A 20340-nucleotide genomic window follows, 5' to 3' on the forward strand; every position below is an offset into this window, starting at 1 on the left:
ATTTCTATTCAGTTAGGTTAACACATTTAAGCGGAGAACATAAATCCATAATTATTTTTACAGTCTATGCTCTGGATCAGCTCTGTGACCGGGGAAAACGACCGGACAGCTGCTGCGTCTTCCGCTGACGTCACAAGACCCGCTGAAATTTAAAGTTGGAGGAGGAGACTGAAAACATAAAACAACGCGGAGGCTGTTTTCTCGCTTTCTGTCAGTTAGCGTTTGTCTGTGTTTCAAAAATAGACTTCATTTTCATGCAGACATCTTTTCAGGTAAGATGACAAACGACCCGCATCGCTTAAACAACACTGCTGGCTAACGCTAAAGTTAGCTCTGTCGATAAGTTAGCATAAAGGTAGCTACTGGACGTGTACTGTAACTGAACCAGCTCTTGTAGCTGTCAATGCTCTGAGAATAGTTAACTTCATGTAAGTTGTATAGCTATAACTGTGTAATCTAATGCGATTCATTCAGTTGACGAGCTAACACAACCTTTTCAGATATGTTTCATGTTTTAAAATCACCGTGACAGCGCCCAGAGTTTCTTCTCTGCCTCGGTCATTTATTCAGGTGTAAGACTGTTAGCGAGATGTATTTATTGTAGTCAAATAATGAACAACTTTGTTGGCGTATTAAAACTAAGAAGGCAGAAATAACCATTTAGGAATCCCTTTAAGACATAACTAGGACTTGTAGAATTGGTCAAATACACTGGCGTGACTCTGGTTTGTCTGTGTCGAGCAACCTGTTCTTGTCAGTGTGTAATGAATGTGTTTTCCAGCTCATGATGGAAGCTGACCAGGAAAGAAGTGGCAGCACCAACTTGAAGCGTCAGCGAGCACCTCTGTCAGATTCAGAGGACAATGTCTTCACATCATCAGGTTTTTGTCTATTTTTTTTTTTTTAAGTGCATCTTTATAAATACACCGTCTCTGCATGAACACAGCAGTCTTCTTCACAATGCACCTCTTCCTTCCAAATTTTTTAGAGGAGAGTGAGGGACAGAAGCGGCGGCGCCTGGAGGCAGCTGGTCAGGAGAACTGCAGTCCGAAACCTTCCTTCTCTGGACGCCTGCTGGAGCTAGAGACAAAGCCAGACACACCAATGGTTCCCTCAGTGCGGTCCCGGGTCCACCTACTCACAAAGAGACAAGAAGGTTTCCTAACCTAACATATCTTGCCCTCCCAATTTCATCAGTGAAGGCTGTTTGAATATTTTATCAGCAAAAAAACAAGAATTGAACGGCTTGCCGTTTCATTTGACAGCCTCCAAAATGACTGTCAGGTTTTGTTCATGTTACTATACCACAAAGAGCTTTCTAACCTAGTCAGATGATTAAGATTGCATTTGTTTAACCTAAGTGGACCTCGAAGTAGTTACTGGGTTTTGTATGTAAAAGAACATAGAATATTTTTCAGGGGATGTGGTTCTTCTAAAGATGGCCTGCATACTAGACAAAGTCAACAGTCAGGCTGGTTTATCTGCATTGAGAAAGGTTGAGCTGTATGTGTCATGTTTTTGTCAGCTGAGTATTCTTGTTTGGAATGGCGTGAATTTATTTTTTCTTTTGGAGTAGCTCCTCTGGCCCATCGCTGCCTGTCTGATCCTGGCGCTGTGAGCCCATCAGTCATGATCCAGGAAAAGGCCTTCAGAGAGCATCTCCTCGGTGAGGCTGCACAAGAACACAAAGTCAAGACTCTGTGTGGGATAAATAAAACGTCTCTATTAAAGACAGTGCTTCTTTCCTAATATTTAACTTAAAAAATAAACTGAGGAAGATGAAATGTAACAAAGTTAAAAATCAGCAAATCTCTTTATCATTTTTTTTCTCTTCAGATGAGGGAGAATTTTCTCAGAGAATGGAGCGTTTTAAAGCGCCACTCTTCCAGGCCAGCCCTGCCCCCACACCAAGCTCTGCCAACCCCTGCCCAAAGAGCTGCTCCGACTTTGTATCTGACATCCAGCAGAAACTCCAGGGAACTACAACTCCCAGCTCCAAGCAGGCTGTCCGCATACGCCAGGTCGGTTCAGAGACTTCTTTTCTAAATGCTGTGGTTTGTTTTTATACCAAACATTGATTGTGGATAAACAATGCTCTGCTCTCAGCATCTTGTACTTTCTAAACTTTAAAGGCAGGGTTGGTCATTTTCTTCAGATACACTTTTTAAGATTGTGATTGAATTTGTCTCAAGGTCCTGACAGAAAAAAAAAATCATTCATGTGATCTAAAAAGAACAAAGAAAATCTGCCATCAGTAGCAGTTGTAAATGTTAAAAAACTAGCACCTTGTTGCAGACCAATGACCACAAAGGGGAGAGGCGTGGATTTTGAGGGAGCACAGAGGGAATGCTACATTAAAAATCATACTAGTTTTAGAAAAGTACCAACCCTGCCTTTAAGCTACTAGCTGTTGTTTGATCTGTGAAGTGAGAAATGAGTTAAACTTTTTTTTTTATGGTGCGTACCATTGGCTCTCAGATTTTCGAATGATGTCACACACTAATTAACCACGTTCCAATTGCAGATTGGCAAAAGGTCTGACAAGCAACATGAGCACCTCCAGGATTACCTTTGTTTTTTTTTGGCTAATACAAAGCAATGATAACACACTGCAGTAGTTTTTATAAGCTGACACCATGTCCACAGATCGAACTTTCTCCATACTATCAGTGTGACTGACTAAATGAAACAAAGGAGGACTGAGTTACTTATGAACTCTATATTGTACAGTTTATTTACCATTGATGCACGTAGCAGCCATGTTGGATTTAACTCGGGCTACTTAAGGTTCTTCATGTTTTCGACTTAAGGGTTCCTGAGCAACTCGTCATTTTTCCACTTCCAAGATCAAATAGTGTTCTCCATCAGACATGCATGAATTGTGTCCCAACAATTGAAGTGTGGGTTCGATCTCTGACACCGTTTCCCTGAACAGGAACGAGAGCTGGAGTTGAACCAGTTGCATTTTCAACCAATCAGTGAGAATGCCTGGTTGAAAAGGAGCAGCTCTGATCCTACATTAACTCAGGTGGGTTTTGTCATCACCATATGTTACCTAGCAAACCCTCACACAGCAACATTTTCTGTTGTTATGTTGGATGAGCATGAAATTAACTAAAGACACAATTCAAAGTGTTGAAACTGAAATAAACGGAAGAAAACCTCCACAAACCAACAACCATTTAGTTTTTGTAAATCCAACCAGCCACCATTTACACAAACATGAGAGCGTCATACTTTCGGTCGTCTTTAGCAGCTGGAATTATTTGTGTGAATGATTTGTTTGAGAATGTACACACCAGCCTGTGTAAACGTTTATCAGGGGAGGACCCCTCCTGGACCCACATCCACCCCCTGCTGGGTTCCTGGGTCTGTAAGGGGAGTCCATTGGCCTCCCATGAAACCCTGGGATGTGAGTCTGTGACCACATAACTCTTGATTTCCTTTTGTTTCGACACCTGGGTTGGTACATGGAGCCACATGAATGGGCTTTTTTTTTGTCAATCATAAAAAAAGAACAAGACACATTCATTAGAAACAAACTGTTGAGGTGAAATCGACCGTTCATGTGGCTCGAAATCAGAAGATGTCTGCACCTATTGTTTTTCAGTTTGGGGCTTTGGACAGTTATAATCTCTCACTCCACACTTTGTGTTTGCACAGTATATGGTCTTAATTTGAATCATGAAAATGTACCTTTTTTAATGTTTATTTACTAAGCTCTGCTATTGTAGACCTGGTTTGCCTCGCTCACTTTTCACATACTCATCAACTTCTTCTTCGTTTCCCGTCGTCGATGCTGTGGCCTCCAGCAGGCTTCTGGAGACGCTGAGTATAAAGATGGCAGCTTCACTGAACCGACAACATCAGGTGCCAACAAGCAGTTTTCAGCTGGAACAGGTAAACCATCATGTGATCCATATAAACTCAATGCACACATTTGATTTTTGTCATTCAAAGGGTCAGGTCAACACTCACTAAAACTCTGCAGACTGACTGAAGCAGTAAAAGTAGGCGTGTCCCAAACACTCAACACTGTCTTGATAGGTATTTTCTACATTCCTTAGTCAATGTATTAAAAGGTGCTCTGGATATAACAACATGGATGAAGAAAAGCCTTCAGCCTCTTGGTGATGTAATGATCTGGTTGGATTTGTTTGAGCTGCTACGGGTCGGACATGTGACCTGAAGTTGTCTGGTCTTTTAAAAAAAATAAGAAGAAATAAACACACAAACAGGTTTCAGGTAGCCTACTGTTAAGATGTGAGGTCACTTTATCAACAGGTGAAAGGTCATGCTGGGACTGTGAAGCTCTGGCAGCATCTGTAGAGCCTGAAAACTGTAATGAAGGAAAGGGCCAAAGTGGTCATGAGGACGAGGTAGACTGCAGAGCTTTAGCCGGAGGTGAAGAGAAGTCGAGGCCTCCGACGTCCCAGACCCCGACTGTGTTGACGTTGTCTTTTAGCGAGGATCAGGGTTTGTCCTACGCTCCTCTCTCTGAGACGCAGAAGGTGTCGGAGCTGCCGACAGGGGATGATCAGAGCGCCCGAGAAGGTTCTCACTCAGAAGAATCCGACGTGAGGAAAACGGGTGAAACGTCCAGAGAAAGTGAAACGGTCAGGTCCGAAGCAAACTCCTTTGATTGTTCGTCACACAATGATGAGGTGATGGAGAGCTCAACGGAAGAGGAGCTGAGGTCTTGGAGATATCCTTTGGAGGGAAAAGACAAAGAAGAGTCCATGTCAATCGAACATGAGGGCGAGTCGAAATCATCCAGAGTGGGAGAAGATAAAGGTGAGCTCTCTGACACGGAGTATGGCGAATGTGATTTGAGCGACGCTTCGGCTGAGATTGCTGGTTCATCTGAAATGAAGGAACATGTGAAAGTTGAAGGAGATATGCCGTGCTCAGAGAGCTGCTCAGGTGACCGGTCTAAAGAGAATCTAGAGTCCTGTAGAGGCTGTTACGACGGAGCAGACAGCCGAGATGTTTTTACATTAGACGACGCCGAGAGGAGGATTTGTGAAGAAGCTGTAAGTCAACAGTCAAAGGCGATCCAGACATCTAGCATAAAGGAAGAGGACGCAGATGGGATAGACCTGGGCAGCAGAGCTCCGACAGTTACTGAACATGTTTCAGAGTCAGTGGTGGAGACTCAGGTTGGAAGTGACGGAGCTCACAGTTTGACAGCAGTCCAGGCGTCGGAGCTCCTCCTGGAGACGGAGGAACTGGAGCCGGCTGTCGTCGATGTAGAAGAAGCTCCAAAGGAAGAGGGAGGAGACGGCTCAAAGAAAGTCTCCTTTCTCCTGGAGCCTGAGCTCATAAAGGACTCGAGCTGGTGTGAGGCCGACGTAGAGACCAGTTTGTCAGGTAAGAGAGGTGAGACGGTTTAGTTGAGGGCACATCTGGAACACCTGGGTGAAGTTTATTTTACTTCAAGGAAATCCACTTGCGGTGATCTGACTGAGATTTATTTCCACAGCACAAGGTTATCTAATGTTGCGCAGGTGCACCTGACAATGTGTTGCTTTGTCATCGGTTCAACTCTTTAAGTTGTCTGAGACCTCGTCATCTCATCTCTTGAACGCCTGTGACTGTTTTTTGTTTTGGACAGATGCTGAGCTGAGCTCTCACGACGAGACCAACACGGCTGAGATCATCGACCAGATGTTTGAGGAAGTGCTGGAATACGCCGAAAGGATAGAAGAAGGGCGAGCGCATCGTGACAACGCCGAGGATGGTGACAGTGGTATCGGAGCTTGCGCTGCAGATAACGTTAAGGTGGACGCGGAGTCGGAGAAGGGTAGAAGTGTAGAGGAGAGGGAGGATGGCGAGATGCTGGAAAAAGAAGGAGACGACATGCTGACTTTTCCTCCCAGCTGCATCCTTTCTCCTCTCAGCAAGTCTGTAGAGGCGGCGGTCACCCCTCTGGTAAGAAGCAGACCCAACATTTCACTGTTGATGACACAAGATCCTTTTAGTCTATTTGTGTGACGCTTTTCTTTTTACATCAGAGAACAAGCAAGGATGTAGGAAAGAGGAAACAACGTCAGTAAGAGTAAACAAACAGCTTGAAGTCTGATTGGGCAGGCAGAATATGACAGCAGTTCTTAAGAGCCCTAACCAGTAGAGAAACCATCTTAAGGTCTTCATTATGGGGTACTGGTGGTGCAGTTGTTGGTGTGCACATCCCATATGTGGAGGCAGGTGGCCCAGGTTCAACTCCAACCTGACCCTTTCACCCATCCCCACTTGATTCCCCCTGATTTCCATCCACCATCCTATCTCTCCAATAAAGGCAGAACAAGCCCCCTCCCCAAAACAAACATACAAAAAAACCCATCATTCTCATTAAGATGACAGGTATTCCTGAGAGAGAATGAGGAGATGAACGGCAGAGTGACGTGCTCTTTTTTTAGGTTGAAGATATGTCCTGCTGCTGCATTTAGCATCGTCTGCAGAGGTTTGATAGCGCCTGCAGGAAGAAGGCCTGCATGTGAGCTGAATGTAGTCCTGCTAGGAGAGACGGTTCATCAAAACCCTGCTAAGTGTTTTGTTTTGTTTTTAACAACAGCGACTGACGGTGAAGGAGGAGTCCAACCCTCCGTCTCTTCTTCTGACTCCAGAAGAGGCCCCCTCCCCTCCTGCTGAGTCGGCTCCTCTGTACAGGTCAGTCCTGATTCATCTCTGTTCTTTTACCAATAACATATTTAAGGAGAGTCTCAATGCTGTATGTAAAAGGATTTTTACCATTGAAATGATTCTGGAATATATTTTCAGATACTTCATACCAAAAAGAATGAAGGTTCTTCTGGCTGGCTGACTCAAATCAGTCAGCTAACCACAGAGTGATCATTGCTGTTATATTACAGAGTGTGTGCTTCCTGTTTGGTCTGTCTGTGACATGATGATGGTTTGCTTTTTGACAGTATTGATGCCTACCGCACACAAAGACAGAGCAAGCCAGCCACCATTCAGAGTGTCACTGCAGGGCTTCAGGGTCCAGCTCCGGAGAAGTCCAGGCCTCAGCCTTCTGTCAGCAACAAGGAGAAAATCAAGGTCAGGGGTGCTTTTAGTGACTTTTGTTTGATTGACAGGTTGAGATCTAATAACGTTCCCTCGTCTGCACAATCCATCACTTCCATCCACTGTACTGCTGAAAATATCCTCTTCTCTGTTTTTAATTCAAGCAGCGTTAGAATTAAACACCATTGTCTTTGCGCAGGCGCTAAACGAAGAAGCAGGGAAGCTTCAGACGGTAATCGGCCAGACTCTCCAGGCTCTGAGCTGCTGTACTGACGAGGAGCATGGACGCGGCTCACTGGAGGAGGCTGAAGCTGAGAAACTGCTGCTGGTCTCCTGTACGTGCACTTCAAAAATAAAAAATTTCTATCAAGCCAGTTTATTCTCTTTATAGCAGGCAGCATAAAGTCACTTTGTTAAGTAATTAATTCACCAGATTCCCGCCTTGAAGAGTGTGTGACAAAGGAGCTTAATAAATCCGGCAACCAGTTCCCAGATCATTAGGCCAAGCTTCTGTGCTTTTAATGTTTGTTTATGTGCAGCCGATAAATCCTGCTCATTTTGTCTTTTAACAAAGAAGACGTCGTTACGCCTGGAGCTTCCTCTGCCTTTTGTTCCCCTCTGTCCTTACGTGAAATGTCCCTGTGTGTGTTTCAGCTGAGAAGCGCTCTGCCTTGTTGGTCGAAGTGGCCAGACTGAGAGAGGAGAGGAACCCAGAGTCAGGAGAGGACAGGGAATACAATTCCCAGCGGCCCTGCAGAGGGACTGTGAGCATCACAAACATCCAGCTGCCTCTCAAGGTGGAATTTGTCTGCTCGTCACTCAACCGCACAGGTAGCGCTGCTCGTCAACACTTTGACTATTCTCATGTGGTGCTGTGGTTCTAAAGAGACAAAGACCATGAATATCAGTGACCACATTTACATGCACATCATTTTCCTATGAAGGTCCATATTCTGATTTAGGCAATATTTAAAAAAGAAAAAAGGTGATCTCTCACTTTCAGGGCGAACCTCCGTCATTTTTACTGGGGTGCAGCAACTTTTTACTCTCTTTTTTTTTTTTTTTTTTTTTTTTACTTTTTCTCTCTCCCCTCACTCGCTCCAGCAGCCACACACATGTGCACTGAGCTTCTTCACAGTCAGACATAAGTGGCAACTTGTAAAACAAATCCTTGAATGGGCATATTCATCACCCACTGTTGGGGATGATACAGGCATGTGGCAGGGGTCTTATTCAGGTTTTAATAATCAGAACTAGAGCTGCAGCTATCGAATATTTTAGTAATCGAGTATTCTATCGAATATCCCGTCGATTAATCGAGTAATCTAATAAATCATACTTTTGCTTAATTAAGGTTTAACTCGTCTTGGGTCGTCCCTACAAACCTGCTTCTTTGCAGTTACCATGGAAACGCCTGCTTGTTACAGCCAACCACCTCTGCTCTACAGCTGCTGATGATGCTCACCATATTACTGACAGGGTCCCAAATTCACTTTATGAGTCACTGGTCAAGGCGGCAGGTAGATGAAAAATACAGGCCAACCACGTTTTAATGGCTGAAATAGCAAATAGTGTTTTGTGTAGCCTACACATCTGTTACAGTACATTTAATAGAGAAAGCATTATGTTCTGTTGAATCAATCACAGAATCAATCATTATGTCAGATAAGGAAATTGAGAAACTTTAAATTTATATTTGCTAAATTATTATTCCACAAACAAGTTCTGTCTTGATTTAGCTTTGAAGACATTAGACATTTAATATAATCAGCCTGTATATTGTTAGAAGTGTATCTCTGTCTGCTCCTGCAGCGCGTGCATTCAGCGCGCTCACAGACTACAGAGACCAGAGACGCGTCTATGACAGAGACTGTGAGAGGACGTTGCTATCGTTATGTTAGCTGCAAACACGGAGAGAGTGAACGGAGAAAAGCCGACTGTTTGACCAGATCACGTGTTCCTGACTGGGTCGTATGGATCACGGATCAACTGTGTGCTGACTAAAAATGAAAAGGGGCGCGCCGCGCTCGCGTGTGCGCGTTAGCGCTGTGTGTCAGAGAGAGGAGCAGGTAGCTGCAGCTACATTACACGTGTTTTATACTCATACCAAAGTTTTGATGACGAAAAAAAAAAAAAAAAAACTTAACGAAGCTTCGAGGCAGCGAAAATTCTTCGATGAATTTTTGTAATCGAATTATTCGAGTTATTCGAGGAATCGTTTCAGCTCTAATCAGAACATGAGCTTAATCATGTTATGACAATTAGAATAAGGTGTTTACATGACTCCTACGCAGTCAGCATATTGTCATATATATATATATATATAAATGTAAATAAAAACTCAACAGTCGAGTCACTCACTGAGATCGTATTAGCACAAAGGTTGCTGCCGTCACCGGGGACTGTTGAATTCTGGGATGTATTAACACACGTAGTGATTGAATTGATTTGTTTGTTGCCTCTCAGGTCGGCCAAGTCACTATTTCTTCATCCTGATTCGTTACGGGCCCTGCAACATCGTGGCCACTCCGCTGGCCACAGCCACTGACGCTAAGAACGGAGACACCATCTCCTTCCCTACGTCTGTCACTCTGTAAGCTCAACTCCATCTGCTTCTCACATGTGTCATCGTCTCAGACATGGCGTGGCCGTGACCATGTTTGTGTGAGGTTGACTGATGAACGGATGAACCCATTCAGAACATTCACGAATTCTGTATTCTTTGTTTCAGGAAGGATATTCGTTCATCCTTTGAGATTGATGTTGAAGTCTACAGCCTGGTGAGACCACCATGTTTATAATGCACTTAATCCAAATCCTCTTTATTGTAATAGATGGTAAATTAAACAAACGTGGTGGCCCACAATACAAGAGTTAGCTTTACATTCTGTCAGCACATTATAAGCTAGCATGAAACTCATTATGACATTTAACCTTCAGCAGTGTTGAGCTTTCACGTTGGTGTTGTAGAGCCCAACAGAAATCATTGAAAGTAAATGCAACTCACATCAATGCAGAAAAATTGATTTTTTTCTCCCTAGTTTTGCTAAGTTGGGTCAAAGATCATAATTCATTCACCTCCAGCTCTCCATCTCTCATCACAGCTCACACAATAGGCTGAGCTGGTGTATTTCAAGTCACATTTCAGGAGGCACAACGTCCAGTCGTATAAATAAACACAAGCACGTGTTTTTTTTTTTATAATTCTTTATTTAGGATCATTGCATTTCCAACACATTGTCATTGCAGGTTACATTCTTTCACAGTCTGATCCATTATTCTTTTTCTTTTTTTTTTTTGTACATCGTATTACAACATTAAACAGAACAAAACATGGGGTGTGATACAAGATTATAAAGAAGGGAGAAAGAGAAGAGGAAAAACCTAACCAAACAAAGAAGAACAGAAACACAGTTTAATAGGTTTCCACCTCCCTCCCCTCCCCCTCAAACATGGGCCGGGCATCTCGGGGTAATATACATTTTCCACGTCTTCCAAATTTCCTCAAATTTACAGTCCTGGAGTCTCACAGATAAAGTAATTCTTTCCATTACATATATTTCATGTATAATGTCATACCATTCCTTAATAGATGGAGTATTTGGTTTAAGCCATTTCCTTGTGACTGCTTTCCTCGCTGCTGCACTCAGTATTCCAAACAGTTTCTTAGTTGTAGTATTTGTGTTCGTTGAAGTTAGTAGTCCAAAAAAAAGTTCGTCCCAATTAAAGGTTATTTTTGTCCCAAATATAATTCCTAATTCGAAATGGACCTTGCGCCAAAAAGAGTGTACCTTTGGACAGTCCCAAAACATATGATAGTGATTAGCATCTTGAGAGCCACATTTCCTCCAGCAGCTGGTGGTACCTGAATAGTAAGATGATTGAGCAGGGGTGATAAAATATCTACAAAGAGTCTTCCAGCCAAAAGTCCTCCAGAGAAGTGAGCTTGAGATTCTCCATTGAGCTTCACAATATTCAGTCCATACTTCCCCTGGGATGCACTTATTACTCTCCTTTTCCCATTTTTGTTTGATATATGTGTTGTCTACTGTTTTGATACCCTGGAGCCCTTTGTAAAGTCTTGATATCACTTTAAGCCCTGAGTCGTCCTTATATGCACTAATAAAGATTTTCAGTAGGTCATTTTCAAAAGCAGCTCTACTTTGTGTCATGGAACTATTTATGTGATGACGTATCTGCAAAAATCTAAAAAAAATCAGTATTTTTTAAGCCATGTAATCTTTTAAGTGTCTGAAAATCATTCATTTTGCCCCGGTCAAAGAAAGTACAATATGATGAGAGACCCCGATGTGCCCATCCCTTATAACTTACGTCCAACTTATGTTTTTACAACTGTAAATAAATAGAAGGAACAACTTACAGACGTCTGACTTTCATTATAAATACTGTCTTTAACTCGAGCAGGCAGTGATCCGTTCACCAAACAGGCCTTCTTATTTCTCACCGTGCAGATCAAATACTGAGACAGTGTGAGCTGTGGCAGTCAATAGAACATCTGTGATGATTAAAAGGTTTAAAGGTTTTCAAATGATTCTTTCTGTGCCATGTAGTCCCACACTTCAGGTAATAACTGCACCGTGGACCGGACCACCGCCACCACCAAGTCACGCGTGAGTACAGTGAGTGAACCAATGAGACAAGAGTGTACTTACTAACCAACAACACATGAATGAATCTATGATGCCTTTACATCCTCAGGTCACACCGAGAAAGATCCTGAACACGATCACAGTGAGTCGCTCGTTTGTGTTTGACAGGCCAGATGTTTAGTCTCCTCTTTGAAACGAGCCTGAACGTTATCTTCTCTTTTCCCCCCTCAGAGATCTGGGAACAGTCTGACAAGTAAGACGGATTAGAAGAAAACATGTTTGTTTGTTTTTTTCAGTCTTTCGGTCGACAGAGTAACAGTTGACTCATGTTTGCACTTCTGTTCAGTATGCGCTCGTTGCACAATGACTTGTCCTTAACGCTCATGCAGATTTCTGTTTGGACTGACTTCTCTTCTTTGTGTTTCAGCTGCTGCTCTTCCTGCTCTCAACACCCGTCGCTCCAGCGACTTCTGTTTGGTCGGCTCTCACAAGGTCACCTTGGCCTCACTGGGAAACGGAAAGTTTCCTCTCGATAAGGTAATACATCCATAATGATGTATATATGAGGACAGCACTTACTTTATTACAGTCTTTGTACCCTGCAATGAAAGACTTAAGCCTGGTTCACACGGCAGGATAATTACGCCGATTTTGGCCCCGATTCTCCCCTTCCGATAATCTTAAGGACGCCCCGATCATCATAAGATAATCTTATAAGATCATCCTGCCGTGTGTGGTGTGTTCAGACCGTTCTCGTCCGGTCGGAAGAATGTCGGGACCGCTCCGATCTCAAATCGGGGATATTCAACATGTTGGATTGTTTTGGCCCGATCTCTCATCATGTGTGGTGTCCCCCGAGGAGAAAACGAGCACGAGCCTGTTGAATGTGACACATAGCCAATCAGAAAGCGAGGTGACGTTGTAGCGAAATCACCGGTCAACTACTCACCTCCATATCAACATGTAGAAAGTACAGTTCATGCTCCCGTTGTCTCCGCTCCTTTGACCGACTCCTCTTTTTAAAAGCGTGTTTTTCAGATAAAAACACAGCACAAACAATCCCTATAACATCCTCATCGTCCGTTTGTTGACTCTGGAATCACGTTTGATCTCGAGAGGTTTTGCGAGATTTCCTGTCTGATCGGGGGACGTTCGCGAGTGAAATCGGTTGGTGTGTGGTGTGATGCTGTTGCCGTGTGGCCGCACACCACACACTGTACGACCAAAACTGTAAAACCTCTGATTATTTATCGCCATGTGTGTGGTCTCTCAAGTTTGGGAAATCGGCCGACAATTTTAAAATCCTGCCGTGTGAACCAGCCTTAAGGAACACTTCAGGTCAAAGCTGTCTGACTGCAGACAGGAGAAGTTGATCTAGTGCTTTAAGGATTGGATTCCACAAGAAGAAAGGACAAGTTTTGTGAATGTTTTCACACATTTAGATTTTTTTTCTGACGTATACATAAATAAGTGGATGCACATCTGTCACCTGGTGTTGCACATCTGTCACCTGGTGTTGCACATCTGTCACCTGGTGTTGCACATCTCTGCATTTCATTTCTGACCTGCAGCACACACGCCAGGTGTCACTGTACTTTACACCCTGATTGTTCTGTTTGGAGTTTGAACACGTGGTTGGGCTCTGTGGTGACCAAACCTCTTCCCTTCTCTTCTCTCTCTTCCTTCCTTCTTTCACTCAGATGAAACTTGAAGGCAAAATCAGGAGGCTGCTGGGAGATGAATTTCAGGAAAAGGTTTCACCTCTCCGCTCGAAAGAATCAACTCTTTCAGTTCATACAAGTTAACCTCAGAATGTGTTCAAAGTCTTCCCTGCCGGATCGCAGAAACCACATACAGATATCTTTCATGTTTCGACTGTTAACAGTGTGTCCCCTCCGTCCTCCCTCTGAACTGCAGGTGCCCTTTCTCTCTCCTCTAGAGGGCAACATCTACCTGCAGCTGGACAGCCAAAGTCACTCTAACGTGCAGCACCGAGGCTTCCTGGTCAGTGATGACAGATGGAATATTTTCAATGACTCGGCAGATATTTCTGTCTGTTTGTGCCACACTGTCTTAAACCTGAAAAAAGGAAACCCTGTCTGTTTTACACCTCAGGCCAGTTTTTTCCTTTGCAGGGTTTTTAACATCTTATCAGGACAAAAACATTGAATAGATTCAGGAATTTGCTTCAGCTGGTTCCAGTGAAAGCATTTGAAGTTTGTATCTGACGTTTCATTCTTTGAGTTATTCACTGCACTGATGTCAATGTCAATTTGATTTATATAGCACATTTAAAACAGCGAGTAGCCAAGCAAAGTGCTTTACAGTGAAAGACAAAGATAGTTACAAAGAACCCTAACATTAACCCCCCCCCCCAACAAACAGCAAAAACAATAGGCACAACAATGAAACCCAATAAAAGTGACTTATACACAGCTAAAAGCCAAAGAAAACAGGTGTGTCATGTGTGCAGTAAAATCAGCCCCCTTTGACTTTGAGACTAAACAAATCAAAACACTACAAAAACAAAAGGACCAATCAGGACTGCAAGATAAGATTTCCATTTGGTAAAAAAAAAAAAAGAGTCTGGAGAAGTTGAAAAGAGTGATGACGACAAGAAGGTTCATCTCTGAAGCCATCAGGCTACTTCTAGTGATTAAAGATACAAGGATCAGGATAAACTTTATTGATCCCCCAATGGGGGAAATTTGGTTGTTTCAGCAGCTCCAAAAAAACAGGAAATATAAATGGCATCAATAGCAAAAAAAAAAAAAAAGTTTAAAAAACGGCTCTGAGCAAGTTTAAATTTCATTAAATTAAGGAATATACAATACAATTAAATGGAATACAACAGCAAACTCTAAGTACTTGGTCTTTTGGGATTCTATTTATTTATTTTAAATTTAATTAAAAAAAAAAAAACACCAACCAGAATAAACATGGCCCGACCCCTAAAATAACAGTAACATGTTATTACTGATGTACTGTACGGTGCTTGTCTCTCACTCTTCTTCATGAAGCTGCATTTCACTCATTTTTTATTTTTTTTGTGATTGTGTCCTCAGACGATGTTTGAGTTGATCAGTGGATATGGGGTGTGGCATCGCAGGTTCTTTGTTCTCGAGGGATTGGACATGTCCTACTGGAATCACCCCAACGACAGAGAAACAAAGGTAGAGGTAGAGCAACACACGGATCTGCAAACAAAGTCATCAACCTACTTTATGAACGCGTTTATTCTGATGTCTTTTCTTCTCCTGGCAGGGAGCAGAGGGCAGCATCTCTCTGTCAAACTTCAGCAGTCACTGCGTCAGGCCGGTTAGGAGGGACTCGTGTGCTCGACCTTTCACCTTTGAGCTGGTGAGCAACGTCCCGCAGCAGGACACCAGCCAGGACGCGTTGGCCAAGTAAGATTGATCACACTTAAAAACTGAAGAAAACTCTCTTCTTGGGTACTTAGTGTTTGTTGTCTTCCTCGTCAACATGTTGACATGTGATTATCCCCGACTTCTCCCTGTCACGCAGTTTGAAGGCTTTTTATCTTCATAGCCTGTTATTATTATAACGATGCAACTTTAGTTTAAAGTCAGCGTGCTCTATGTGCCGCCTGTTGGTGATGTCAGAGAGGCCAGGTGTGAAGGAGAGCGCTCGACTTAACTCCTGCACACTGTCTCACTTTCAAACATTTGATGACGGTCTCACCGACGCGTTGCTGATACAATAAATGTTTGTGTGCAGGATTTGATCCTTAAGGGAGATTCCTGTATATTTAAATCTGGGAACTATTTCTCACTTGTTTTTTTGTTTTGTTTTTTTTTGGCATACAGGAGGTGAGTAACGGGTCCAAAATGTTTTGGGAGAGAGTCATAAGTCCCTTAAACTGTAGTAATGATACGAGTGGTGAGCGACAGCGGCGTCAACATGATCTTCTGGTATCATAATAAGGAACACTTGCCGCCTGCTGGCATGGACAGTTATTTCCTGTCACGTGTGGTGGTGTGTTCAAGTGCGACTTTTGGCCAAGACAAATGCGACGTGAGGCGACGCCACAGATCGTCTTTGTCTCGTTTTTTGCCGTGTGCTTGGTGTGTTGGGGCCCTTTTCCAGTTCTGATGGTCACAGTAAACAGCCTGCTTGAGCTTGTCGTCGTTTTTCAGGTGCTGGTTTTCTGCCGACACAAAACAGGAGAGGTTGGACTGGATGGAGAAACTTAACCAGGTTCTGCTGGACCTTCGCACTTGGAACGGAACATCAGCATCCCGAACACAAAGTCAGCAGTTAAACACCTCCATCAGTGGGAACCTGAGGGAGAGCATTCTGTAACTACGAGCCCACACTTTAAACAAAGGAGCCAATCAGCAGCCAGTCTAAGGCACAGACACAGGCTGATATTAGAGATCTCCTTCTTTAAAGGGTTCAAACAGATTTTTGAAAAATGGAGAGAAAACACATCGTGCTTCTTTGGTTGATTTATCTTTGGGGAGACATCTGTTTAATGTCGTATAGTTTATTTCTTTTAATCTGAATCCAATACGGTGGAATCTGATGGTTTTTATTATGATTTGCAGTTTATCTTTGAATATTTCTAGTTTTCTTTTCTTACCGTGGTTATATGGAAATCAGGTTTTTATTTGGACTTATTTCCGTTTGCAATATCATTTGCTCACTTTCAGTTGCTGAGGTGAAACTCTTTTAGTTCAATATTTGTGAAATGAACACAAATGAATGGGCCTTATTTTATGTGTTCTATCATCTAAACTGGAAGGATAATCTCAGTTGTGTAGTAAAAATAATAATAAATATTAAATTTGAAGGAAATCTATGACTAAAAAAAAATAGTCTGGAGTGAGAATGTATTCATGACAGGAAACGCACTACAATTTATAATCCCACAAGAGAAGGAGTCATAGCTCGTGTTTTTACACCATACATGTGCTTCTGTTGTGTGACAGTGCATGTTTGATCTTTGGCTGAAATATCTTCAGTGTGCTTGAACAACATGTGGATCTGTCAAAGCATCTGCTGACATATTGTAAGAAATGTTTTATGTGAGAGGATGAATTAAAAAACTGGTTCGGGCAAAAGAGGGGGATGAAGTGGTGCTGCTATAATACCTAATGTCCATAATGTCTGATGTACTGTTCTTTTCTATGTATTTCCAGCTTTCACTCTGTCACCTTGTTGTTCATGTAAACTCTCATTCTATGCACCCTAAATGAAGGTATTAAATAAATGGATTGAAATGGCTACACATGCTTCAAGTGTTCATTAATAGACTTATTGAGCTACTGGTTTAACAGGCGCATGCTGGTTCAAACTTGAGCTTTGTGGAACATTGAACATCGTCTGCTTAGCTGTGGAGCTCTGCTCCATGTGTTCATGCTAAGACACTAACTACATGAGGATATTTCTCACTTCTCCAAAGCATTTCTTTATGTGTGCGTGTCATAGGCTGGGAATCTTTGGGTGTCTCGCGATTCAATTTCGATTTCCGTTCTTGGGGTCACGATTCAGTTCAGGTTCTGTTTGAATCAAAACGATTCTGGATTCAAGTCCAGCCCTCTGTGAAACTGGCTGAATATCTTGCTGCTCGATTTTTGCATTCTATTTAGTTAAACAGCGAGCATTAGCACTTAGCAGGGAGTGACTGATTGGCCAAATTTAAAAAATAAAGGTTATAATTATATTTAAAAAGAATTTCTCCATCTCTAGTGTGTTGTGTTTTGTAAAAAAGGATTTAATACCAGCACAATGGGTAATATAAAAACCATTTCCTACTATATATACGTGTGTGTGACAGGCTGATATCTCTCATATTAACTGGCCAATATCAGTTGGGCCGTACATTTTTTAATCAATACCTTTAGCATTAGAAAACCTGTTACTATAAATGCGTGTTTTCGTTTGAACGGATGTCCAAGAATAAATAGATTGAATAAGTTCAAACACTTCCTATCCCTTGTATTTATACATTTACATTCACCAGTGGGACCATAGATCTGTTATACATACTTAGCCTGAGAAAGTCTGGCAGGAAGGCGACTCAGGTTAGGAATGTCATCCAGGAAGTGGTCTAGAATTAGACTTCCTGTTCTTCCCATAGCTCCTTTGGGTGGAGCCGGCGCAGCGTTTGTTGTGGAGCTTAAAGGTGATGACAAATATAAGGGGAGGGCAGAGCACTTGATTCGGCCTTCAGGACACAAATACAGCTGTGTCCAATCCACTAACGCCAGATGTTGCCATCTCTTATCCTCGGGGCGCTTGGATTGATACAGCAACTTGAGTTTTAATGGCAGTCATGTTTATTCAGATTACACAGAATAGAAACTTGTACTTATATAGTTACTGTTAGGAAAGTAGGCTGATCCGCCCCTTAAGAGTCGTCATGTCAAGCCACTTTTCTATAGTCTCTTATGGATGATTATTGCCATGTTTTAATTAGTGGTGCTTGAAGAGGTGGCAGCCATAGTCCTGGTTTTTACGCATTCCTTCCAATTACAGTATAGACAGAAAAGGGGCGGATCATCCCTTCATCATCATGGAGTCATCATGAAGTCTCAAAAATAAGTGGGTATACTCTGCGTATAACCCTGCAATACACAAAGATCTTAATGTAAATATGATAATCTATCAGAAGCCATACAGCCCCCTTCATCAGGTCACCGTCATCTCAATTTCATATGAAAGAGAGCAGGAGTTGGTGAGATATCTTGTTATGGATTAAATACTGAACTGCTCCTGTATGAGGACGGGGTTTTTGGTTCATCTCTGACTCTGATTTCCTCCTGCAAGACAGCTGTGCAGGGAGGACCAGGCTGTTACATGCACAGCAGAGGGAGAGACTGAGCAGCCATAAACACACACAGGAAGAAGCTTGACTGCAGAGGGTCTCGCTGTCAGTGTGTGAAGACAAGAGAACAGCAGGTTAGTGGCCTTGCTCCCTACAGTGATGTCGTCCCACCCTGCAGGAATACATTTTGTTCAACATCCTCATGTGTCAACATCTTTTCTCTTCCTTATAAGGTCCTGGGGGAAAGTGGGAAACATACAAGATATGATACTAAAGAGGGTGGCTTTGTGATTGTGGCTAACAATGGCAACCACTTTGACACAGAAATAGTACCAGTCCGGATATTATTGTTTATTTCCAGGTAACTTTGAAAAAAAGGTAATCTTGTCACTTGAAAAGAGTAAGGCAGTGTAAACAAACGATCAGAGAGGTGGTGTATTTATTTTACATATTTAGGGTGGTTGCCTGAAAGGCAAACCACACTACTACTATTGTCAATATTATTATTCGTCTTATTATATCCTCAAAACGGGCCGGGCTACTCCTCCCACAGCGTTTGCGCCACACACACAAGAAAGGTATCAAAACGACCGGCTCGCCCCCCAAAAGTGTGCTATTACTTTGTGGAAACCTCGGGCACATGGTTTGGACACAATTCGAGTTTAAGTGACAAAAATTTGGCCAAAATTTGCCCCATTCAAAGTAGATGGCAAAATTTGAAATCCTCGAGTGTAACTGCCAAAAACTTCAGTTTTGGATACGTATTTGTAAATGGCGATCCTGAAGTCATTGTTGCTCACATATACAACCAAAATACATCAGAAGAAAGCTCTGAGTGTCCTCTCACTCATAAAGCAAAAAGTAAAACAAAATGTTTCAGTCTCCCAGGGGAGACATTTGTTTGACAGTCACGCACCACATACACACACATTGGGCTCTCACTCTAACTGACGTCCAGAATTTCACAGTTTTTACTCATGTTTTAAAATTGCCACTGTGGTCCCAGTCTGAATGTTAAATACAAATAAAATGCATCGAAACGTGCGCCTATTTGTGCTGTCACTCACAGTCCAAACGGATTGGTGATACCATGTTTAGTTTTTAAGATATTTGAGGTTTTGCGAGCAGTGGTAAGCCCATTCAAATACATTGATAAAATGTTCTGGCAGTTTGGCAGATCAACGCTGAATGTCAACCAATCAGTGAGCAGCAGGTATTCAGAGTTAGAGTGATGACATCATCATTTGAGTGGGACCATAGCAGTGGGACAAGAGTTCTGTCTTAGCTGTTAGCTGACTACAGTTAAACAGTCTTACTGCAGTATAACTGAGAAACGCATACACAGACGGCAACCACCCTCACAATTTCTGCTGGAATTGTCTAGTTCATTTTAGTCTTTCTCTATGAGTTGGATTTAACCCTGAGTTTGACTTTATTGGTTGCTGCTTTTTAATTATTTCATATATTCTGTAATTAGTTGGAAATCTGTCAAAAACATATTTAAACCCCCACCCCCCCACCCCATCTGCAGGATTTTGTTTCTGCTCTTAGTGTTTTTTCAGCACCAGCCAAGAAAAAAAATTGGCCTCAAATTGAAATGAATACATTAAAAAAAAAAGGACTTTCATCAGTTTGAAAATTTGAAACAAAATATCTTTACACTGAATTGATTCAATATATGTCAAAAACAGCACACAGGCTTATTTTTATATTTCTTCCCTTTGTTGGCAGGATTAGGGTCACTATTTTCGATGAAAAGATTGTGGAGAACATTGTGGAGCATTTTTGCAGCATTAGACAGGAATTTTTTTTTTTATTATTCAGGCAGAACAAAACAGAGCTAAAAGAGGGAACATTTTGGACAGACACTTAACATTTTTTGGAGAAATGCTGATATTGCTGCAAATTTGCTGG

At 42.3% G+C, this 20340-nt stretch overlaps 1 protein-coding gene across 9 annotated transcripts; it reads left to right on the plus strand.

Moving 5' to 3' along the window:
- The first annotated feature begins 79 nt into the window (after positions 1–79).
- On the plus strand, positions 80–16188 carry LOC306825711 (anillin-like). 9 transcript variants are annotated; one of them, XM_079346626.1, is made up of 24 exons: positions 80–272; positions 782–881; positions 989–1156; positions 1577–1666; positions 1837–2021; positions 2936–3028; positions 3813–3900; positions 4285–5370; positions 5615–5931; positions 6575–6669; positions 6930–7059; positions 7226–7361; positions 7681–7857; positions 9493–9619; positions 9758–9806; positions 11598–11666; positions 11746–11778; positions 11868–11889; positions 12064–12173; positions 13337–13390; positions 13554–13640; positions 14702–14809; positions 14901–15043; positions 15794–16188. In XM_079346626.1, the coding sequence occupies exons 1-24, from the start codon at positions 255–257 to the stop codon at positions 15957–15959; spliced, it is 3651 nt and encodes a 1216-aa protein (XP_079202752.1). In that variant the 5' UTR covers positions 80–254; the 3' UTR covers positions 15960–16188. The 9 variants fall into 9 exon arrangements, with proteins under 9 accessions (XP_079202752.1, XP_079202754.1, XP_079202753.1 ...); XM_079346628.1 differs by having other exon boundaries at positions 11598–11657; XM_079346627.1 differs by having other exon boundaries at positions 3816–3900.
- The last annotated feature ends 4152 nt before the right edge of the window (positions 16189–20340 follow it).

Source organism: Symphodus melops (assembly GCF_947650265.1).
Source record: "Symphodus melops genome assembly, chromosome: 6".
NCBI classification, from domain to species: Eukaryota; Metazoa; Chordata; class Actinopteri; order Labriformes; family Labridae; genus Symphodus; species Symphodus melops.

Bases quoted from the DNA above. Each gene is read 5' to 3' on its own strand.
- LOC306825711 (XM_079346626.1), top strand. The intron at 12,174-13,336 runs GTAATACATCCA...TCTTTCACTCAG, and splicing joins GAAAGTTTCCTCTCGATAAG to ATGAAACTTGAAGGCAAAAT. The intron at 13,641-14,701 runs GTCAGTGATGAC...TTGTGTCCTCAG, and splicing joins TGCAGCACCGAGGCTTCCTG to ACGATGTTTGAGTTGATCAG.